General features: G+C 50.8%; 1 protein-coding gene across 1 annotated transcript; it reads left to right on the plus strand.

Annotated features, from left to right (window-relative positions):
* Positions 1-118: 118 nt before the first annotated feature.
* Positions 119-9398, plus strand: LOC120226083 (alanyl-tRNA editing protein Aarsd1). Its single transcript, XM_039224276.1, has 12 exons — positions 119-241; positions 391-522; positions 2519-2678; positions 3588-3645; positions 4063-4219; positions 4315-4431; positions 4655-4785; positions 5339-5405; positions 5548-5639; positions 6104-6158; positions 7156-7250; positions 9155-9398. The coding sequence occupies exons 1-12, from the start codon at positions 203-205 to the stop codon at positions 9288-9290; spliced, it is 1239 nt and encodes a 412-aa protein (XP_039080207.1). The 5' UTR covers positions 119-202; the 3' UTR covers positions 9291-9398.
* The last annotated feature ends 504 nt before the right edge of the window (positions 9399-9902 follow it).

The following is a 9902-nucleotide window of genomic DNA, read 5'->3' on the forward strand; positions in this document are numbered from 1 at the left end:
TCAAACAGTTGCTAGGCAGCCGGAACGTCTGCAAATCGCGTTTTCGGTAAATTTGACCAAACCACACCCCGTCCCTTGTTCTCGTGCTTCTGCGCGGAGGCGCGCGCTCAGTGAAGATTGTCCCGCACGGCCCTCCGTCCGCCCGCGGGCGGTCCAGTGTGCAGGGTTCCCGCGTCTCTCCGAGTCCCGGGAGACCTCGGCGATGGCGTTCCGGTGTCAGCGGGACAGCTATGCCCGCGAGGTGCGGCCGGCTGGGCTAGGGACCCGCGGCTGCCGGGCGGACGGGGCGGGGCGGGAAGATGGAGCCGCGTGCAGGGGCTGCCGGGAGAGGCTCCGTCCCCGTGTCCTGAGGGCTGGGCTCCGGCTTATTCTGTGTCCCTCTCTGTGCAGTTCACCACCACCGTGGTCTCCTGCCGTCCCGCCGAGCTGCAGACCGAAGGAAGCACCGGCAAGAAGGAAGTGCTGAGTGGTTTCCATGTGGTGCTGGAAGACACGCTGCTTTTCCCCGAGGGCGGGGGACAGGTACCGGGCCCGCGCCACACCCCGACCCGCTCCCAGGACACCCCTCAGTGCCTTTCTGCTCAGGACGTGCCCTCCTGCCCCTCTGCCCCAGCCGTGACGCATGCAGGTGGAAGTTAGCTCAATTCAGTTCGTTTGTTCATTCAACAAATACTTCTCAGCACGTACTTATCGGGCCGTGACATGTGCTGGGTACTTATTCCAGCTTCTGAGGATAAGGGGTGAACAAGACAGCGTCTCTCCATACAGAGAATATTTATCGGAGAAGACAGACAAAATGGTGAATAGGTAAAATAGAATGCTTGGTATGGGAAGTGCTCTAAAAATTAGGGAAAGACAGTCATGGAATGTTCTAAGTGGGGGGGAGTAAATTTCAGTACAGACCTAAGTGAAGGGAGGGGGTAAGCCATGCAGTTACCTAATGGTGCTGGTGGGAAAGGGGCAAGTATTCCAAGCAGCGAGAAGACAAGTGCAGAAGAATCAAGAATTAGTTTAGGGTGTTTGATAGGGCCTGGGGAAGATTCCCCTGAGGGAGCTCAAGGGAAGACAGACTCATCCATGCTGTGATGGGGTAGGGACAGGGTCCCACGTGAACTGGAGAAGGGAAAATAACAGCAGAAAGGTGGGGATTACGGGAGAGGCTTTTCCAGCAGGGGTCATAGCACAGACGAAGGTAGGGAAGCCCGAAGGAATCTGACGAGGCTAGTTAAAGGCAAATGGTCTACTATAGTTGGAGCCTATGGTGTGTGTTGATGACAGGCTGGAGATGACCTTGGAAAGGTCAGTTGGGGCCACTTCAGAGGAACTTGAAGCATGTGCTAAGGTGCGTGGACTTCATTCAAGAAGCGGTGGCAAACCGTGGAAGTACTTAGGCAAGGAAGTGACACGAGAGATCATGGTCAGTACACTTGAGAGTGAGAAAGTTCAGTTTCATCTCAGCGTCGTTGTTACAGGGATTGTCTGCTGAAAGAACACCTGTACCTCAGGTGACTATAGACAGACTCATCTTGTACATTTTTCCCCTAATTCCTTGAGTCTGGTAGGTCTGTTTCCTGTGAACTCTTCTAGAACAGAGTACTTTTTTACATGACGGCATGTTGTAGATCATACAACAGTGACCTTTGCGTGTGTGTCTGTATTCTTTTCCAGACACTTAAGTTCCATGAGGGGCTTTGTGTTTACGTTGTTTTCTCAGGTCATGGCAAGATCTTGTCAGCAGGTGGCACGAGATATTTTTTCAGTGAATGAATGTTTTTGTTCTTTATTATTTTTTTTAAGTAATCTCTACACCCACCATGGGGCTCAAACTCACGACCTGGAGATCAAGAGTCGCATGCTCCACTGACTGAGCCAGCCAGGTGTTCTTAAAACGAGTAAATATTTTTTGAAGCTAATTCTAGTAATAGCGTGGAGGAAGGAGTGGAGGGCAGGAGGAAAATCAAACCGGTTTAGAAACTGTAGGAAGATAATCTAAATTAAGGCAGTGAGAGCGATGGTTAAGTTTCTTTGGGTTTTACTAAAATCTGTGTGGTTGTAGTTACAACCTCTTTTTCTTTTTTAATTTTTAACTTTTTTATTTATTATTGAGAGACAGAGCATGAGCATGGGAAGGGCAGAGAGGGGGGGAGACATAGAATCTGACAGAGGCTCCATGCTCTGAGCTGTCAACACAGAGCCCGACGCGGGGCTCAGACTTACCTGCAAGATCATGACCTGAGCCGAAGTCGAACGCTTAACCGACTGAGCCACCCAGGCGCCCCTACAACTTGTGTTTTAAGTCTGCTATTCTCTTCTGCAGAACAAAATATATGGGCCTTCAGAGTGAAGAGAACAGAGGCACGGAACAAAGTGGACCCCTCACTTGACAATGCCTCTTGTCCCTTAGGGAATCTCAAATTCTGGATGCATTTCTTACATACTTTCCCTAGAGGGTCTTTGTATCCAGGAGTTTAGGTGAGCTCTGTCTCCCACCCCTGATTAGCTTTACTTCTTTCCCCAGCCCGATGACCACGGTACGATCAATGACATCTCTGTGTTGCGAGTGACCCGCCAGGGGGCCCAGGCTGATCATTTCACCCAGACAGCCCTGGCCCCTGGGACCGAGGTCCAGGTCCGGGTGGACTGGGAGCGAAGGTTTGACCACATGCAGCAGCATTCAGGTGGGTGGGGTGGCCTGGGACACCTGTGGGAGGGGCCATTGCCGTGAAGGGGATGCCGTGATGATTGAGGCATCTTTGGGTTCTCTTGGGGTTAACCTTTTGGAAAGGACAGACATAATCAGAAGCTGCTCCGATTCAGACACTATATGATAAATGTTATAAAAACAACGTGAACAGTTAAAGTATTAGAATAACTGTATTATCGCCCTCCCAGTTTTTATCCTTACCTGGATATCTCCTAGGCTTTTTAAGTTCACCACGTTCCAAACAGACTTAAAAAGACATCTCCTCCCCCTGACCTGGTCTTCTGTGAGCATCTACCTGGTTGCTCAAATCCTCAAAGTCTGGGGCGCCTCGGTGGCTCAGTCGGTTAAGTGTCCGACTTCAGCTCAGGTCATGATCTCACGGTTCGTGGGTTCAAGCCCCGCGTCGGGCTCTGTGCTGACAGCTAGCTCAGAGCCTGGAGCCTGTTTTGGATTCTGTGTCTCCCTTTCTCTCTGACCCTCCCCTGCTCACACCGTCTCTCTCTCTCTCTCTCAGAAATAAATAAAATGTTAAAAAAAAAATTAAAGAAAAATCCTGAAAGTCTGTGCAGACACCTCTTCGGGGAGAGCCAACCACTGAGTCCCATCAGTTGATCCTCTGAACATCACTTCCTTCCATTGTTAATGCAGTCATCCTGGTCCCAGCTCTCATTGTCCTTCCCTCAGACCCCTGATGTAGGTCATGTGTGAAGTGGCATCACAAAACTTTTTGTAGGGTTCTCGTGAGGATTTTCAATAAAATCTGTGACAAGAGTATGAGCCAGTACCCGGCAGGTCCCCCACGGGGAGAACCTCTGTGGTGACCTCAGGGGCATGTGGCAGGCTGTACTTTTCACTCTTCCTGTCTCTTGCTCTCTCCACTCAGGGCAGCATCTCATCACAGCAGTTGCTGACCATCTGTTTAGGTTGAAGACCACATCATGGTGAGCAGAGGACATAAGACTAACCATAGGTCACAGGTCCCCGGCTACCAGCTCCTCTCCCAGTAATGGACCGGGGTAGGAGGCTAAAAGAAAGGATAGGATTCAGAATCTGCTGTGTTCACCTGTTCCCCTTAGCGTGGAGCGGTGGGTGACCTTGTGTGTGTCGGGGAAGCATGAAGATGCAAGAAGGAAGGAACGTGGGGTTGGGAGCCCAGAGACCCAGGGGGTGAATTCTGGCTGCATGATCTTGATCACATTCCTTCCTATCCTTCACCCGTAAAAAGGAAACGACAGTCTACACCTTGGAGGGTTTTTGTGAGGATTACATCAGATCATTTTCGTGAACGCTCTTTGTAGACTTTCTTATCTTCTTACTGTCCTCATCAGCATCCTGTGACTGCCACACTTCCTCTGCAGGGAGCTAGGGCGACTCCGGAGCGTGATTGAGCTGGACAGCCCCTCTGTGACCGCAGAGCAGCTGGCTGCCATTGAGCAGAGCGTCAATGAAAAAATCAGAGGCCGGCTGCCCGTGACTGTGCGAGAGCTGAGCCTGGATGACCCTGAGGTGGAGCAGGTGAGCAAGAGCCAGGGGGGCAGCGTCTGCAGAATGGCCCTCCGAGGGCCCGTCATCAAAATTCAGACAGCCCTTCTCCCTCCGCTGTGTTCCAGGTGAGGGGCCGGGGTTTGCCAGATGACCATGCTGGGCCTGTTCGAGTTGTTACCATCGAGGGCGTTGATTCCAACATGTGCTGTGGGACCCATGTGAGCAACCTCAGTGACCTTCAGGTGGGTAAAGACGGGCTCTTGAGTGGCTGGGAGAGAGGGTGTTCGGGAAGCGGGGATCCTGAGCGGGCTGAGCGGGATCACGGGGGACAGCTGAGGGGGCCCGCCTGGAGTCCCTCCTTCAGTGCCTCCCTGCAGGGGCACCCGTCTAGGGATCTCCCGCTCTCGGGTCTGGCAGCCACTGTGGTTTACACATGGGCTTGTGTTCCTCCATCGCCTCATGTAGGTCATTAAAATTCTGGGCACCGAGAAGGGGAAAAAGAACAAAACCAACCTGGCGTTTCTGGCTGGGAACCGGGTGCTGAAGTGGATGGAGAGAAGCCATGGAACTGAAAAAGCACTGACCACTCTGCTTAAGTATGCCCGCTGCTGCCCCCTGTCTCAGGTCCTGGCCACCCCAAGCTTAGCTCTCCTGCCTGTAGGGTAGACAGTCCTCTCTTTATCCCGGGGCGGGTGGGGGGTAAGATGCACTCATAAGCGATAAAGCACTTTGGACAGTAAGTCCGACCCATGTAAAATGATGTATTCCTTTATGTCTTCTCAGTTGCTCTAGGAGGCCTCCTTGGAATGTCCCCTGGGCCCCAACTGGAGGGCATCATAGGGGACGCCTGGGTGGCTCAGTCGGTTAAGTGTCCGACTACAGCTCAGGTCATGATCTCACGGTTCATGGGTTCGAGCCCCACGTCAGGCTTTGTGCTGACAGCTAGCTCAGAGCCTGGAGCCTATTTTGGATTCTGTGTCTCCCTCTTTCTCTGACCCTCCACTGCTCATGCTGTCTCTCTCTCTCGAAAATAAATAAAACATTAAAAAAAAATTTAAAAAAAAAGGAGGGGGGGCATCATGGGTACACACCCTATCCCAAAAGCAGTTTGGGACGCTGGGCAGGTGACCACGCACCTTTCTCCTGCAGGTGTGGAGCAGAGGATCACGCGGAAGCAGTGAAGAAGCTACAGAACTCGGTCAAGCTCTTGCAGAAGGTGACTTATTCCATAGAGGATGGAGAGGCCTACCCAGATGTGTGGTTCCTCAGAGCGAGGGGTGAGGGGGAGTGAGGTGGGGGGGAGATGGCGAGCTCCCCTGTTACTCCTTCTGCCAGTTGAGTGATGGCATCCATTTTAGAACAACCTGAATCTGCTCAGAGACCTGGCCGTGCATGTTGCCCACAGCCTGCGGAACAGCCCGGATTGGGGAGGTGTGGTCACATTACATAGGTGAGAGACAGGGAGTGGGGGTGCTGGCCTTGGGGCTCAGCCTCTCCCCCTTGTGCAGTGCCTGGTGGGAGGCGGGCCACTCGCTGCTTTCTCAAGGCTGAGCAGACCCTGGGGGATGTGTTACTTGTGTTACTTTCCAGACTTCCTGGGTTCTAGAAGAGTATCTTCGTAGTAGCACTGTAACTTTCATTACCGCCTTTCCTCACCTTCTTCACCATCTAACAGATGTCTCCTTACCTGACTGATCTTATTGAAGGGAGACATAAACATATGCAAAGCATGGTGTAAACTGCCAAGGACTTATTGCTGGCTCTCAGCCAGTACTCTCTGTCTTTGCTGAGAGAATCTGGGACTTCGCACAGACAGCCCGCCGCAAGGCCAGCCTTATGAGGAGGAGGGGGGCTTCCTGCAGATTCTCAGCTCCCTCTCCAAGCTGGATCTCACGCCTTTGTACTTTGTTTTAGGAAGGAGGGGGATTCTGAGTTCATGAATATCATTGCCAATGAGCTTGGGTCGGAGGTAAGAGGAGCGTGAGATTCTCTCTCCCCCCTGGGTAGAGACCTAAGTGAGGGGCATTAGGTTAGTTGAAGTCTCTCCCCAATGAATGTATGAAGAGTAGGGAATTCATTCAGTATTGGGCTTTCATTCAGCACTAGCTGTGAGACCTGTGATAGTGACCTCTCGGGCTGCGACATTTACCAGCTTCTGAGTTCCTTTTATCAGAGCTGGAACTCTTCTAAGCCACCCCCATTTATATGTGCCAGGGGGCTGGTTTTAGAAGCAGTGGGCTGGCTAGACCCTTTGAAGGCCATCCCTTCCATTTTCCTTCGCCTCTGCCTCCAGTGCCCCCGCCCATCCTGGTAGTCTGCAACTTCATGATTTCCAGGTCTCTCTTTTGCATTTATTTCAAAAGACACTTTTTTGGAGTACCTGCCCTGGGCCAAACAGTGTATTTGTCTCTTTATAATCCTGTGCAGAGTGTACTGACTCTGAAGGAGCTCACTTTCTAGTCTGGGAGGCAAATGTGGATGTCAACATTTCTACTTTAGGGTGGTGAATGCTGGAGGCGGAGCAACATGTTGCCTGAAAGAGTGGGGAGATCCCAGGGGAGGGGCCGGGAGGACTGCCTAGTGGTCATCAGACACGGAAGCACAGGCGGCCAGGCAGAGGGGGCTGGGCAGCTTTACGCAGTGGCAGGTGCGGGCTGTGTGAGGGAAAGCGGTGGGCACGCTGCAAAGTTTGATGGGAGTCAGATCACAAAAGGCGTTTAGTGCCTGGCCATGGTCAGCAGCCTGCTGCCTTTTTCTTAATGTTTCACCTAAGCTTCTATAGTCATTCTCAAAACGTTTCTTGGCCCTGGTGGGCCAGAGCATAGGTGCTGCGTCATCACTCACCAGGAACATCACTCATGGTTTAAGGGTAAAAGTGACCTTGAGAGTGAGGAGAGGGCAGCGCTTAGGGGGAGCGACCCTACTTCCTCAGGTGTTAGGACTTCTCTCTTTATCTTACCTTCTAGGAGACCCTCCTGTTCTTAACTGTGGGTGATGAGAAAGGTGCTGGACTCTTCTTACTGGCGGGGCCAGCGGAAGCCGTGGAGACCCTGGGCCCCAGGTAATCTGTGCACTGTCTGCACTAACCTGCTGATCGCACCCTAAACCCACAAAAAGGGCCACCACATCTGTGATTGCATTTTGATGCGCGTCACAGGCATGGGAGGTGGGCCAAGCAGGAATAATTGTCACTGCAGTCATTCCTAATTTTACAGATGAGGGACGACACATTGTGCATCTGGTATCTCACAGTCAGTAGAACTAAGGCTCAGACCTAGGTCTTTTTCGCTCCAAATTTCCTCTGCTTTGTTTTTTTCTTTTAGAACTTGAGATAACAGAAATGACACATGAATTCAGGTGCTGGATTATCACTCAGCCGATAAAGCAGGTGCTTACGTCACCAGCAAAGCAGAGACACAGACCAACTCTTTCAGAGGAAAAAAGGGTTTTAAGATAAAGTAAAAATCAGCATTGATGTAATTGTTATGGGAAAATTAGAACTTTCTTTACCTTCGTTACCTATATATTCATTATTTTTTAATATAAAAAAAGTTTATTTATTTTGAGAGAGAGCATGCATGTGTGTGCCCTTGAGCCAGGGGGAAGCAGAGAGAGATAATCCCAAGCAGGCTCTGTGCAGTTAAGTGCAGAGCTGGACTTGGGGCTTGATCTCACCAACCATGAGATCGTGACCTGAGCCAAAATCAAGAGTCTAGGACACTTAACCAGCTGAGCCACCCAGGTGCCCCTATATTAGATATAGAGTGTCACATATTCTTTCTGGTGTTTAGGGTTTTCAAAGTCCTGATTGGCTCTGATGAAAATGTGTTCAAAGGACAACATAAGAATTTAAGGCAGAGGTTCTGGACAGGCAGCCAGATGTGGGCTGCTGATTGGTTTGGACTGGGTACTGTTTTAAGTTTTTTATTTTATCTTTTTTCTTAAGTAGGCTCCACACCCAGCGTGGAGCCCAGTGCAGGCCATGAACTCACAACCCTGAGGTCAATACTTGAGCTGAGAGCAAGAGTCAGCCGCTTAACTGACTGAGCCACTCAGGCACTCCTATTTTAAAATTTCAGTTAGTAGTTAACATTTTAAAATTAGGAGATAGATGTAGGGGCGCCTGGGTGGCTCAGTCGGTTAGGTTAGTGTTTGACTTCAGCTCAGGTAATGATCTCACGGCTTGTGAGTTCGAGCCCCATGTTGGGCCCTATGCTGACAGCTCAGAGCCTGGATCCTGCTTTGGATTCTGTGTGTGTGTCTCTCTCTTTGCCCCTCCCTTGCTCATACTCTGTCTCTCTCTCTCAAAAATAAATAAACACTAAAAAAATTTTGTTTAAATAAAAAAAAATAAAATTAGGAGATGTATACACAAAAATGTAGAGTTCTAGCTTTTCTCAAAAAAGGAAAATAAAGGCACGCTCTGGCAACAGTGGGCCCACGTGCCCACATGGCAATAGCTGCTAGGAACTGGGTGGTGACTTCCTGCTTCTGATGGGACAGGCTTGTCCCTCTATCCACAGTGCCCCCCCTGCCCCTCCCCCTTTTCGCACTCACCCCCAGTGTGCTTCACTGCTGCCCCCTACAGGCGTTTCTGTCTGCAGCCCCTTACCCCTAGTGGACATTCCTGCTGCTCCCTGGAGGTTGCCATGATTTATCTAGCCTCCCATTTCTAGACTCTTCTGTTGTATCCAGTTATTCACACTTCTTTTTTTTTTTAATATGTAGAACAACAAGTAGTATTTCATTTTTTGTCCCCCAAATTACTCACTCTTAGAATAAACATGGTCCATATATCTGTACATATGTACAGGTAATTTTAAGAAGGTTTTCTAGAAGCCATATACTCTTCCTTACTTCCCACTCTTCCCTGAGTGTGGGGAAGGACTCCGAACTTCCCTTTTTTTTTTTCCCTGTGGCCTTTCCCTTGAAGACTTTCTGCCTGACTGTCTCTCTGCTCCCCAGGGTGGCCGAGGTGCTGGAAGGCAAAGGAGCCGGGAAGAAAGGCCGCTTCCAGGGCAAGGGCACCAAGATGAGCCGGCGGGCAGAGGCACGGGCGCTCCTCCAGGACTACATCAGCACCCAGAGTGCTGAGGAGTGAGGACCCGGCCGCCTCCCTGGGGCTCCTGCTGTTGAGAACTGGCCTTCTGTGACTACAGAGTCTGTTGGACAATAAAATAGCTTGGCTTGACATGGTTGTGGTACCACACGCACATGACTGATTTATACAGTATTCTCTGGTGTGTTCGTGTGATGTGTGTTTGTGAATAAACAGCTTTCTGATGTAGGGGTGCCTGGGTGGCTCAGTCGGCTAAGCATCCGACTTCGACTCAGGTCATGATCTCACGGTTCGTGGGTTTGAGCCCCGCCTTGGGCTCTGTGCTGACAGCTAGCTCAGAGCCTGGAGCCTGCTTTGGATTCTGTATCTCCCTCTCTCTGACTCTCCCCTGCTCACGCTGTCTCTCTCTCTCTCAGAAATTAAAAATAAACAGTAAAAAAAAACACCACAACAAAACAGCTTTCTGATGTCGCCCCCGTCAGGCATCACGTCCACGAGGGGGCATTACGTTGATGCAGTGTCCGCATTTCTCTACACGCACCTGCAACGTTGCTTCCTGTGGAAATGCGGCTGCCTAAGGGGAGGGCGAGCCAGGCATTCAGATCCCGTTTTCTTTTTCCCCTGATTTTCCTAGTCCTGTGTTTTAGAACTAAA

Source organism: Hyaena hyaena, unplaced genomic scaffold, assembly GCF_003009895.1.
Source record: "Hyaena hyaena isolate Hyena2069 unplaced genomic scaffold, ASM300989v1 scaffold_1590, whole genome shotgun sequence".
Taxonomy (NCBI): Eukaryota; Metazoa; Chordata; class Mammalia; order Carnivora; family Hyaenidae; genus Hyaena; species Hyaena hyaena.